This window comes from Acinonyx jubatus, chromosome B1 (assembly GCF_027475565.1).
Source record: "Acinonyx jubatus isolate Ajub_Pintada_27869175 chromosome B1, VMU_Ajub_asm_v1.0, whole genome shotgun sequence".
Taxonomy (NCBI): Eukaryota; Metazoa; Chordata; class Mammalia; order Carnivora; family Felidae; genus Acinonyx; species Acinonyx jubatus.
The window spans coordinates 159,398,318-159,411,623 of NC_069382.1; the positions used below are offsets into that span (position 1 = coordinate 159,398,318).

At 42.8% G+C, this 13,306-nt stretch overlaps 1 protein-coding gene across 4 annotated transcripts in view; it reads left to right on the plus strand.

Moving 5' to 3' along the window:
• The window catches only part of LNX1 (ligand of numb-protein X 1), a 183,037-nt gene that overhangs the window by 166,273 nt on the left and 3,458 nt on the right, over positions 1–13,306 (plus strand). For all 4 annotated transcript variants that reach the window (XM_027056814.2, XM_053217359.1, XM_053217358.1 and 1 more), the window contains 3 exons: positions 526–660; positions 7,483–7,660; positions 9,778–10,006. In XM_027056814.2, coding sequence (XP_026912615.2) covers positions 526–660; positions 7,483–7,660; positions 9,778–10,006 — 542 coding nt within the window. The remainder of the gene's footprint in view (positions 1–525; positions 661–7,482; positions 7,661–9,777; positions 10,007–13,306) is intronic.

The window sequence follows — 13,306 nt, forward strand, 5'->3', positions numbered from 1 at the left end:
CCATCTCTGAAAAATAACCATGTTCGATGATGTCTTTTCAAAAACTGTTGGATGCATCAAACCTTCCCTAGTTTTTCCCTTGAAGTAGGTTTCCTTACCTGATTTAAAGCTAAAGGAAGGGCACCTGGGTGGCTCAGTGGGTTGAGCATCCAACTGTCGGTTTCATCTTGGGTCATGATCCCAGGGTTGTGGGATCAAGCCCTGAGTCAGGCTCCATGCTGAGTGTGGGGTCTGCTTAAGATTCTCCCTCCCCCTCCCCCATTCATTCTCCCTCCCTCCCTCCCTCCCCTCTCCTCCTCTCCCCATTCTCTCTCTCTTAAACAAAAATTTTAAAAAAGTAAAGGAAATGAGTCTCATGCTCTTGCCAAATTATAAAATGGGCACTGCTGTGAGAAATACTAGACACCTTTTTTTTTTTTTCTCTAAAAAAAGGTAGAGTAAAATGTCCATCCTGGTAAGCCTCTGGTGCCCAATGCTTTGGATGGAAGCTCTGAGGGTGGCTAACGTCTGTGTCTTCTTACCCAGGCCAGTGAAAGGCGCGTTCACCTCGTCGTGTCCCGCCAGGTTCGGCTGCAGAGTCCTGACATCTTTCAGGAAGCCAGCTGGGACAGCAACGGGAGCCAGTCCCCGGGGCCGGGGGACAGGAGCAATACTCCCAAGGTGAGCCCCAGCCAGGCTATGTCCACTCCTCCTGCAGGAAGCAATTGCTTGGGAAGGCTGAACACTTTAACATTTCTAAGCGTACTCTCTGGACTTCATCACTTAAACACTGTTTGACTTGCCTTGTGAAACAAAAAGCCTGAGGTCCCATCTTCGAGACCCAGTGAGATAGCAGGTGTCTCCCATCCAAACAAGAGAGAAGAAGGTGCAGGCAAGTTTTGAAACCTGATCTTGCAGACTCCATATGGGGACCTAATTTCTAGTCTAAGCCAAAGAGATGTCATGTTTTTCCAACAGTCGCGTTGCTTAAGGACCGTTTTCATTCATTTTGAAATGAAACAAGAGATTCGCTTGGTTTTTGGTTTTTGAAGTTCCCAATCTGCCTGAAAATTAAAATAACAATTCCCCTGCTAATTTTAGTACGTTCATTTTTTTTTTTCCAAAAGAACTGGGAAGATCATATATACACTTGGAGTTCATGTAACATTAGGGAGTGGTGGGGAATGGGGCGAATGAGAAAGCATATGCCCTGTGTTGTGGCATTTAAAGTCAGAGAAAAATGTAGCATCCTATTGTGATGGCAATGGATGTCTAGCCAGTTCTCCTAAATCTGATTGCATTCAATCACTTGTAATTAAAACAAGTCTATAGGTAGCCTGCTCTCGTTGTAACAGAGATTAGGGAGTGCCTGTCTGAGCAATCGTATCAGACTATGCTTCAGTTTGGAATAACTCACAAGTCTGGGTTTTTGAGTAATGTGTGCAGAAACAATACTCAAAATCTTGACTTCTTTTTTTTTAATTTTTTTTTTGTTTGTTTGTTTATTTTTGAGTGAGACACAGAGCACAAGCAGGGGAGGGCCAGAGAGAGAGGGAGACACAGAATCCGAAGCAGACTCCAGGCCCTGAGCTGTCAGCACAGAGCCTGACGCCGGGCTTGAACCCACAAACTGTGAGATCATGACCTGAGCTGAAGTCAGACGCTTAACCGACTGAGCCACCCAGACGCCTCTCAGAATCCTGACTTTTAATAACATAGCCTACAAGGCTACAACCCTCTCTTTCCCCAGCCAGCCAGCCGTGCCCCATACATCCATAAATTCCAGGCTTTTTTTTTTTTTTTTTTTTTTTTTTTTTACAATAAGCAACCTAGACAGACCAGGTGCCTCCTGCTAACCATTTTATGGGTAAGGGCTTCCTGGTATCTTTTCACTAGTAAATAGCATTAGTGTGTTTAAATTAAACTAATGGTAAATAAATAAATAAATCAACTAATGGTGTTTACTAATGGAAAACTAGTTTATTAGCTTAGTTAAGGTTTAATCTAATTAACTAATTATAGTTGGGTTACCCAGACCATATTGTAGTCTAGTCATTAAGCCACTAAGAATGAGGCTTCCACCAGCTCTGTGGGTCTGTAGTCCCTTTCACCTAACTGCTACGAATCACGGAAACAACAGAGATGAGCTGATCAAAGTTTTGCTGCAGTCTCTGTCATGTATTTAATTCCTGGGAAACGTACCGAACAAACTGGCCTGGTGGGAAATTTTAATAGTCTCATTTTAATTTATAGGTGTGTCTGCCTTTTGAGATGAGATGCGTGCGTGCACACGCACACAGCCTATTTAAAACAAAACTAAGACATACGTGGCTCTTCGATTAGTTTTTTATGATCCTAAGCCTTGCTTTATCTAGGAAACAACGTGGCTTTTTAAAGTAGGAGCTTAAATGAGACAAAGCTCAGAGAAGGCAAACCAAGACTCGGGAGACAGAAATGTTTGTAGCCAACTGAAAAGCAAAGATGGAAAGGCATCAGATGGAGGCGCGCGGCTGCCTCTGTGGAAGAGGAAAGGGAAAGTGACCAGAAAGAAATCACAGAGGGACTTCAACTGTACTGGAGCACGTATTTCCTACGCTGGGTGGCAAGGTACATGGGAGGTCATTATGTTCATCCTTATACTTGTTTTTATGTCTAAACTGTTTTAAAGTATTTTTACAGCTGAGTGATAAGTAGACTAGTGCTCACGATGCCTTTCAGCCAGCTTGAATTAGTTCGTACCAAATTATGTTTTCGAACATCAGGGAACATCCTCAGGTCTCTGAAGCAGGGAAGGCATTTGGGAGAAAACACAGATGGAAAAGAAGATCGCTGTTGTATTTCATTCTCCTTCTCCTCAATGAGGATTGGGCAACTCTGGGTGTGAAGGGTTCGTGGCGGTACTTGGTTTTTTCCATTGTTAACGTGAGTCTCTCCCTCTGGTGTGGAAGGCAGATGGCTGTCCAAAATACAAGGGACACGTTTCCTATTTAGGGGTTGCCCAGTCATGTGTGTTGAGCCCATTGGTGCTTGAAACATCTTCTTGCTCAGTACAGCAAGGCTGTTGGGTAAGCACTGATGACGTGTGGAAGAAGATGCTGCTCTCCAGGAACTTGGATCTAAAAGCATAAATAACCTACCTGTGCAGCCAAGAGAACATAGGTTTCAGCAGTCAGATCTTCTATGTCAGGTCTTTTATTTGACAGGATTGGATTTGATTTCTCTAGTCAATGAGATAAACCTTTCATTCTTGGGTAACTGATTCTTTCATGTGTTTTTTTCTGACAGGAACTTGAAAATTAATAGGTTAATTTTTTTTTTATCATGTTAAAATATTACCTCTGAAAGCAGAGTAGTGTGGGCGGGGAGACCATGGATTTACTCAGATCTCTTGGGTGTCAGTCCTCAGTTTCCCCCGGCCAGCTGTGCTTCCTTGATCAGAATTGTTTTAAGGTTGAGTCTCAGTTTTTCTGCCCAAACACAGTTAAGTAGATAACAAACTGTATTTCTTTCTTTTTTCCTCAAAGAGTATCTGGCCAATCTGTGCATTGTTCAAAGAATATTTATTCACAACAAAATAATTACAGCCTCACTTTTTAATTTATTTATTTTGAGAGAGAGAGAGAGACAGACAGACAGACAGCACAGGTGTGGGAGGGGCAGAGAAAGAGGGAGACCCAGAATCCCAAGCAGGCTCTGTGTTGCCAGCTGCGGAACCTGATGCAAGGCTTAAACTCATGAACTATGAGATCGTGACCTGAGTCGAAACCAAGATCCAGTCACTTAAGTGACTGAGCCACCCAGGTGCCCGAGGCCTCACTTATTTCTATTATCTGGTGTGGCAGGTGAGAAACCATTTCTGGAATCTTTCATGAGATAAGTAAGTTTTCTACTTATCCTTCAAATGAATTTAGTGACCCATTTTTTTTTTTAACTAAAGGATTCTCAGGTCAAAGGCATATCTTCCATTCCAGATGCATTTCTTCCCATCACAGAGCTGCCCCAATGGGCATGCTTACCCTCTTCATAAATAAGTTGGGGGAGCTTGAGTGATGACGGTATTACAAGATCGAAAATGCTGTTACTGTTAGAAGTTTAACAATAAAACGTGTTTAAGCTTATTACCTAGAAAGGCGATCATTTGCAATCTTCTGTTCGTCTGGGCAAATGTTGTAAATACTGATAAAACCCAGGGTTGGCAGAATTGTGGGAAATCAGCATTTTCACAAGGTATTGGTGAGATTATAGATGATAGAGCTGTGTCGTATGTATCAAAATGTAAAATGCTCAGGTTCTTTGATTTAGCAGGTGTACTGTTAGGATATTAGCCTAAAGAAATATTTACACAAGCGTACGAGATATGTGTTGTCTAAGGATGTTTGCAGTGACACTGTTTAATTTTTCACGAGACTTATAAACAACCAAAATGGTCATCAATGGGGGATATGACATATACACATGATGAAGTACTAGGAAGCTGTTCAAGAATGCAATACAGTGTGTATATGTGTGTACATATATATTTTTTAATTTTTAATGTTCATTTATTTTTGAAGGAGAGAGAGCGTGAGAGGGGAGGGGCAGAGAGAGAGAGAGAGAGAGAGGGAGACAGAATCCCAAGCAGGTTCCAGGCTCTGAGCTATCAGCACAGAGCCCAATGCGGAGCTCAAACTCATGAGCCATGAGATCACGACCTGAGCCGTAGTCGGACGCCCAGTGACTGAGCCACCCAGGCACCCCTGTGTGTACATATATTTTTTTAATGTGAAAAGATGTCCTTGTTTTCCAGAGCATTCCGTACTGTGTTTTAGTCATCACCTTGGGAGATTGATCAGCTGTGCCAACAGCATGCCTGGCTTCCATGTGGAAACAATGGAGGAAAGACCTTATTTGTGATTTGGGAGTAAATGTTGTACGACTGTCCCCAGGAATGAGCTGAAGAAACAGAGCAGCCAGTAGGAGTCTCCACGTTTAGAACTTAGCCCTGAGTTGGGTGCATTTCAGAACTGTCTGCATCTCCAAACAGGGCTCTTTTGAGAGATGTCTGTGATTAAAGGCAGAGACATCCTACGTCTCATGGCTTTGTGGACGAGAAAAGTTACATACTGAGAACGGACCTTGAGAGCACCTCCAGATCTACTCTGGAATGCTAGAGCCACTGTGTACACAACTGTTACTTCTCTGTTTTATTTTGAAACTTTGCCCTGAAGAAGGTCCCATTTCCGTTTTGCAACCCGCGTCTGATGACCAGTCTCTTCAAGGTTCTGGGGGTTTAGAGAAACACACAACCCAGACCTTGTAAGCACTAATTGTAACAAATACCTTGCCATAATAATTTGCAATCCCTATTTTAGTATTTCGTCACTACCAAAAACAATTTGTGTCAGCCGTAATTTATCACCCGTTTATTCGACAAACACATAGTTACCATCTTGAATATGCCAAATGCTATGTTCAGTGCTAGGGATACAGTCAACAGGCCGTTACTGGATGCAATAAGGCCATTAGAACAGAGGTGGGTCATTTTATACCATAGAAAATTGTGAGATAATAAATACACACACAAAAAACCCCAAGCTTATCTTCATAGTGAAGCATTAAAAATGGACTCATGCATTCAGGCAGTAATTCTATATGATGTTAACCATCAACTTTACAGAAGTTTAATTATTCAGTTGATTTGTTGGACAGATAATCTATTCCCAGGTTTCAGAAAATGGAGACGATACAGGAAGGAGCCCCTCACCCATGCTTGATCTGTCCAGTTCCCCCCTCTGTGTGCCCAAAAAACCTCTTTGTTTCCAGAGTTTCTTCATGAAAATGCAAATATTAATACAAATTCTCATTCCTACACCATTTTAAACAAAATGTAGTATACTTACACTGTCTTTTGTACCCTGATTTTTTTTTTTTTTACCAGATGTGTTTTCTAATTTTCTTCCTTTAGATACAACTGTAAACTCGTTCTTGAACCAGAGACTTCTCTGAGGTCTGATCAAGTATTATAAATATTTATTTGCAGGGCACATTCCCGTTTAGTTCCCAAGTCATTGCACAAGCAGGGAGGAGAATACATTTTTAGGAAAGTATGTGTTGAGGGGCACCTGGGTGGCTCAGTCAGTTGAGCTTCTGACTTCAGCTCAGGTCATGATCTTGTGGTTCATGAGTTCAAGCCCTGCACCAGGCTCTGTGCTAACAGCTCAGAGCCTGGAGCCTGCTTCAGATTCTGTGTCTCACTGGTTCTCTGCCCCTCCCCTGCTCACACTTTGTCTCTTTATCTCTCTCAAAAATAAATAAACATTAAAAATTTTTTTTAAAAATAAAAGTACATGCTGATCTGTATTCATTGGTAAACAGTGCCCTTGACCAACTCTTACTGCTTTAAGATAACACTGCATGCAGCTTTGACTGTTTTTGGTCTACAGTTGTTGAATCAAAATCACAGTTCTCTTATTTTTCAAAAGTTGGTCTTCAATGTATGCTATACAATGTGTATGCTATATTTTTACATAATATAATTCAAGGGTAGAACTGCATATTTTTCAGAGATATGTGAAGAGTGAAGATGCCAACTGGGGAGAACCCAGTTATCCATTGAATGGGATATCTATGAAATCCATTATTTTTTTTCTTTAAGGAGTTCTATAATTGACTTCCTCTACCTGAGTTAAACTGAAGACTATTTAATTACAGTTCCTTTTTTCAATTAATTTTTAAATTTCACTTAAATCCAAATTAGTTAACCTACAGTGTAATAATGATTTTCAGGAGTAGAACCCAGTGATTCGTCACTTCATATAACACCGAGTGCTCACCCCAACAAGTGTCCTCCTTAATGCCCATCACCCCTTTAGCCCATCCCCCCACCCACTTCCCCTCCAGCAGCCCTCAGTTTGTTCTCTGAATTTAAGAGTCTCTTATAGTTTGTCTCCCTCTCTGTTTTTATCTTAATTTTGCTTCCTTTCCCTTATGTTTATCTGTTTTGTTTCTTAAATTCCCCATATGAGTGAAATCGTATGATATTTGTCTTTCTCTGACTGACTTATTTCACTTAGCATAATACACTCAAGTTCCATTCATGTTGTTGCAAATACTTTTTTCTAATTTAGAAAAAAATCCTGATACTCATGAATGACAAGAGTTTTAGGAAATACCCCCTGCTATCAGGAATGAATGAGTCACTTGGAATATTTGGGATGTAGTTCACTTTGTGTGCTTAATATTTCTGCAGTGGTTTCCAACCTGTTCCTCTTCCTTTTTTTTTTTTTTTTTTTTTTGTTTCCATTTCTGTTTGAAATGTAAACTTTCTCTGAACCTATAGAGTTTGGGATAATGCAACTCTGTTGAGGGTGGAGGCAAAGTGTGGGGTGTCTGAGCGCGTCTTTCTCTGTGAGGGCAAGGACTACCATCTGATATTTATCCAGCTTTGGTAGCTTTTGTATGTAGGAAATGCAAACCCACTTGTGAACAGATATGCCGTGTTTGTTTTTCTGTCTGTGCCTTTAGCCCCTCCATCCTGTGGTCACTTGCCACGAGAAGGTGGTAAGTGTCCGAAAAGACCCCAGTGAATCTCTCGGCATGACCGTTGCAGGGGGAGCATCACATAGGGAATGGGATTTGCCTATCTATGTCATCAGTGTGGAGCCCGGAGGAGTCATAAGCAGAGATGGAAGAATAAAAACAGGTAAAAAAGAGACTTAAGGTACTGGGGCAGCAGAGGGTTAAAAATGAATTAGCAGCTTGCTGGGTTAGGTAACTGCTTCCAGAATTAACAAGAGAATGAGACGTTGATCTGCCCAGGACCTCTGTTACCCGTTGATCTTGACTGGTTTGGGTTTAGTTGCTGGACTGGGTTTCACCCCTCTTAGTTTATGTGGGTCGATGTGGGCCCCTTGGCTTGCTAATAAAGTGGGCACCTGCAAACTATGCCAAGAAGTGATGGAGAAGTTCTACAGTTATGAGCAAGTGGCCTCGACTAAATGGCATAATTTGGTTCCATTCTTTCTAGGTGATTCTTTTGCCGGATTGATCCTGTGATGAACCTACTCATGAATTGTTCCATTTCGTGGGTTGGATGGGAGAAATACTTTCATGGATTTTGAGCCAATGAATATTTACCATTTACATTATTTACCATGAAGTAATATTTATCATGAAAGTACCATGCTAGGTTCTTTTTCACTGGTAAAAAAAAAAAAAAAAAAAAAGTTTCATTATCTAAAAAATTTTTTTTAACGTTTATTTATTTTTGAGACGGAGACAGACAGAGCGCAAGTAGGGGAGGGACAGGGAGAGTGGGAGACACAGAATTAGAAGCAGGCTCCAGGCTCTGAGCCGTCAGCACAGAGCCCGACGCGGGGCTCAAACTCACAGACTGCGAGATCATGACCCGAGTCGAAGCTGCACACTCCACCGACTGGGCCGCCCAGGCGCCCCTGATTATTTTAATCTTATGTGTCCTGGGTTACTCTGAATGAAGGAAGGTGATGCCAAGTATGTATCTTTAATAATATTGTCAATTCCCACGAAGGGGTAGCTCAGATGGTTGAGCAATTAAGTCGCTGAAGGAGATTCAGATTCAGGAGATCATGTGAAGTTCCTGAAGTACAGCTGTTCAGCCTGAGGAGCCACGGGTGGGGGCGGGGGGGGGGGGCATGGTAAGGGATTTCTTTGGCCAACCTAACAGTGCTTCTTTTGGGGTCAGGCAGGGCTTGGGCTGGTGGTCAAGCCTTTCCCATCTGTCTCTTCCTATCTTTTTACTCTTGCTATGGTTATTCTGTGTGAAAAAGATGAGAGTCAAAGGAGGCAGGAGATTAGGAGAGAGATCAAAGAATAGAAATTGGAGGCAGGAGAAGTATGTCTTTTGGTTTCTCTTGCCCTTTTTCACCCAAGCAGAGGGGTGGAGAGTGATGAGGTCCGCCAAGAAGTGGCTTGTTAGCGAGAGAATGCGAGCAGAGGACTGTGCGGGATGGTGTATGGAAATGGCCCTGCACGTAGTAGGTGCTTAACCGATGGAAGTTACTATCACCTTTGCAGTGAACCACAATGTTAACTCCTTTCCCCTCTTTAAGAGCATCGCTCCAGCTCGTTTTTCTTAACGGCTGTGTTCTCCTCTGCCAGACCCTTTCAGGGGTGGTCTCTTCTTCAGGCAGTCCACGTTTGTTGGGCGCCCACCGCATGCCAGGCTCCATGCGGGTACTTGGAGCTTTTGCCAAATGCTCTCTCTTGTGCTAAAACCAAGAAACAAGAAGTGAAGAAGTAGGTTTTCTTTGATTAAATGGTAAACGAAGCTAATTTATCTACCTGCTTTCCCTTTTTAGAATTGTTTTTTAATGTTTATTTTATTTTTTGAGACAGAGACACAGCATGAGCAGGGAAGGGGCAGAGAGAGAGGGAGACACAGAAGGTGAAGCAGGCTCCAGGCTCTGAGCTGTCAGCACAGGGCCCGACGCGGGGCTCGAACTCATAAACTGTGAGATCGTGACCTGAGCCGAAGTCGGACGCTTAACCCACTGAGCCACCCAGGCGCCCCTGCTTTTCGTTTTTTAAAGGCAACAACCAAACACTAACGAGTATGCTTTAGAAACCTCCAAACATAACTTCCCAGTGCCGTGAAACACCCACACGCTAGCCATTTTGCTGTTGGAGAACTCAGCCTCACGTCAGTGCAGGAGGCTAATGACATGGCCCTTCACCCTCCTCACCTCCCCACATCGCAGTCAGCCCCTGCCCCTTTGCACTTTTCTAGAAGTTCCTATTTGCGCTCTCACTAAAGATAGCTTCTGCTTCTCTGGCCATCAGGTGACATTTTGTTAAACGTGAACGGGATTGAACTAACAGAGGTCAGCCGGAGTGAGGCAGTTGCATTATTGAAAAGCACATCCTCCTTGGTGGTCCTGAAAGCTTTGGAAGTCAAAGAACGTGAACCCGAGGAAGCGAGCAGCAGCCCAGCAGCCCTGGACTCCAACCACAACGTAGCCCCGGCCAGAGACTGGTCCCCGTCCTGGATCATGTGGCTGGAATTACCACGGTGAGTCCCAACTTGACATCCTTGCGGGGATGTGGGAGGAAACCGTTGCATTTCCCGGACCACTCTTACTCTCTCGGCACTAGCCACGTTCGTGGCACTAGCATCCTTGTGAGCCCCACGTTTGATTGTGAGACCATTTGAAAGAAGTCTGTCCTCCCTTCTGTTACTGAAAATGCACGCGGAAATCCCAGAGCAGGATGAAAGCCTGGATGTGGAAACATTGTTAGACACTCACGTTGAGGAGCTCCTGGGCTGCTGCCCTTGTACGTTGTATGGCTCATGCAGCAGAGAGAGCTCAGCTGACGGGGGCAGAGGGCTAAAACCCAACCAGGCTCCTCCACTCTGGAACCTTCCCTTACTTTGCTAGTGGAATCCTCAGAACTTGCAGAGGTAAAACCCTGCAGCAGAATATCTTGCGTGTACCCAGATGTTGAAGCATGTGCTGGTTGAGGGGCATGTCTCAAGACTCTCTAGTTCCTACTCTTTAAAGTTCTAGAAAACTTCAGGGAGCAGCCGGGTTGTCATTTCAGTGAGACGTAACCGGAGCCTTATGTGAAACCATTAAATTGTCTCGCACAGACACGTCAGGACAGTTTTTAAGGACATTGTAAATGGCTAGATGCAGAAGTTGAATTTTTGAAGAACAGATAAATTGGGGTTTGCACACCTGCAGCAGAGCACAAACTCTTGACCTTCAAAGGATTGCCTTACAAATTCCAACTGCGTGATGTAAACGTTAAATATTAGAGTCACCGAAGATGAAATGCTGCCGTTGGATTTAATGAATAAAAGTAGGATGTTTGGTTTTAGGACATTTTTCTTGAGGGTGGAGATAGGACGGTCTCTTTGTCTTTTTTTTTTTTTTTTTTTTTTTTTTCAAATTTCAAATGAGGTTTTAAAAAACATCCCTGCCTCAGATACACTGACCTAGATTCCTTTTTGAGCCTTTCCTAGTTGATTATTTTTAAAATAAGGACATTTTTAAACGGTTGAAAATTGAGCATTGAGGCAGTTTGAAAATCTGCCAAGCATTTTGGACTGAGCCTGAGTGGAAGAAGAGTTACTTGAACTAACATTTTTTAATCTTTCTGAAACTGGAGTCTATGAAAGCAGGTTTTTTGTTTGTTTTTTGTTTTTGCGTGCTTGAAAGCTATTCATCATCCATCAGAGTTCCTCACTTGTGGTAGACAGGACAAATGCGGGATGCTTTTACTCCAAATATAACCAACCGAGTGGCTTTCTCTCCATTTTTTTTTGTCACCTGGCCTGAGGCAGTGATTCTCTGCTCCTGCCAGAAGTGTAGTCTGGATGTGGTTCATTTCCTTTAAAAGAAGAAGACAGGAAGTGCGAAATGATGCCAGCACAGACAACACTGGTCTTCGGTCACCCTGGCAGCCCTTAGTTTCCTTTGGCCCCTCGTCCCCTCACAGTAATATAATCACAGAAGAAATCTGAGGCACCAAAGGGGAGAAGGGTGCAGGGTGAGTCTCTCATGCCTGTCCCCTCAGATCCACTCCCCTGAGGTAATCACGGTTACCAGTTCCTTGTGTGTTTTTCTAGGAAAAGTCAAAGTCAGGGGTTGGCGAACATTCTCTGTAAAGCGCCAGAGTTGAGGCTTTGAGGGTCACACCATAGGCGGCAACTCCAGGATTACCCCTCAGCTGAAGATGCTCTTCAACTCAAGGGGACTCAGAAATCACCAAAGACCTTCTGCTTCGTTTTCTGTTGGCTCCCAGGGCCACACTCCACATCTGGAAGTCTTTCAAAACATGCTCTCACCTGGACCAGTAGGATAGGGGAGAAATGAGTTAATGTGTGTTACTAGTATACAGGCACAGGGTGCTGTGGGAACCCAGAAAAGACTTCGGAGTGAGATAGTGAGAAGAGTAGCAGTATTTTTTGCCAACCTCTTTACTCTTTGGCTAGAACAGAAGATAACGGGACTCTCACATCTACCTCTGCATTCACTCTGTTGCCAGATCACCCATCCTGTGTTCTCTGAGCTTAAACGCTCATGAGAAAAATGAGAGTTTTTAAAACGGCAAATAATGTCTATTACGATAAAATTATCTTTTGACCTCTGGACTCCCTGAAAGGCAAAAGGAGTTTTTGATCTCCAGACACTTTGAGAACCACCCTTTGGTAGTGTAGGGGCTCAGTGAAACACTGAGGTCTGCTGAGGAAAGGGGAATCCTTGGAGACTGAGAAGGAACAGCCAGTGTAACAAAATTTTACAGCTTCTTGAGCAACCCAAGACTTCACCATGGTCCTTAACATGGAGTTTATTTATTAAGGTAACCGTAATTTTCTCACTGGGAGAAAATTACTAAACTCGTTGCTATTTTTTTAAATTATCCAACTCTTCTTCAATGAGCCCTAAATTTAGAGAGTTTCAGAATAGGAAAACTCACGTTTATAGAATTTAAAGTCGCTTAATATTTCAAAGGTAAATCCTCAGCATCATTGACCAAAGCCAGCTTCCACATTTTCCGATGGGGAGTGAAATCATTTAACTTGAGAAAAAAAAATGCCCAGTACTCCTCAGTTCCAACTAACCAAGGTCTGATTTTGAAGGGGTTTACAGTACTTTCTTATGCTACAAAGTTAAACTACTCAACACAAAAGTAAGGAAAGTACTTAGTGAAAAATCTCTCAGTAACATTGCCATCTACGTGAATGCATGGCAGAGTGGTCAGGGGTTTTTGTCTGTTCACTGATACCCCAAGTGCCCAGAATGTGGTACGCTCAATAAACATCTAAAAGATCCCGATACTTTCTCTCCAGTATCAAAACAAGGGTCTAGGAAAATAGACACAATTCATCTCCAGTATCAAAACAAGGGTCTAGGAAAATAGACACAATTCATCTCCAGTATCAAAACAAGGGTCTAGGAAAATAGACACAATTCATTCACGTTATGTTGAAACTTTTACACTAGAACAGAATTTTTAGATGGTGAGGTTTATAGCTTGTCCACATGAAATCAAATATTCAATAAAAATTAAAGATCCAAGGTGATACTCCATGAAAAAATCCAATAGTCAAAGAATGAGAAATACTGTTTCAAGTATTGCTCTAGGTACCCATTTATATGTTTTAAGGAATGATGGCTGGGAAATGGTAACAGATATTTGCTGATGACCTTGGGTAGGAATCACCGAATTCTTCATCTGCTTTCCCCCCAGTACTGGGCACAGGTAGGAATGTAATGCCGTGGGGTGTCCGGAGAGCTGTCAGTTACCTGCGTGGTGTATGAGCTAGTCAGTGAACCGCCATGCAAATGTGGTATCTAACACGCCA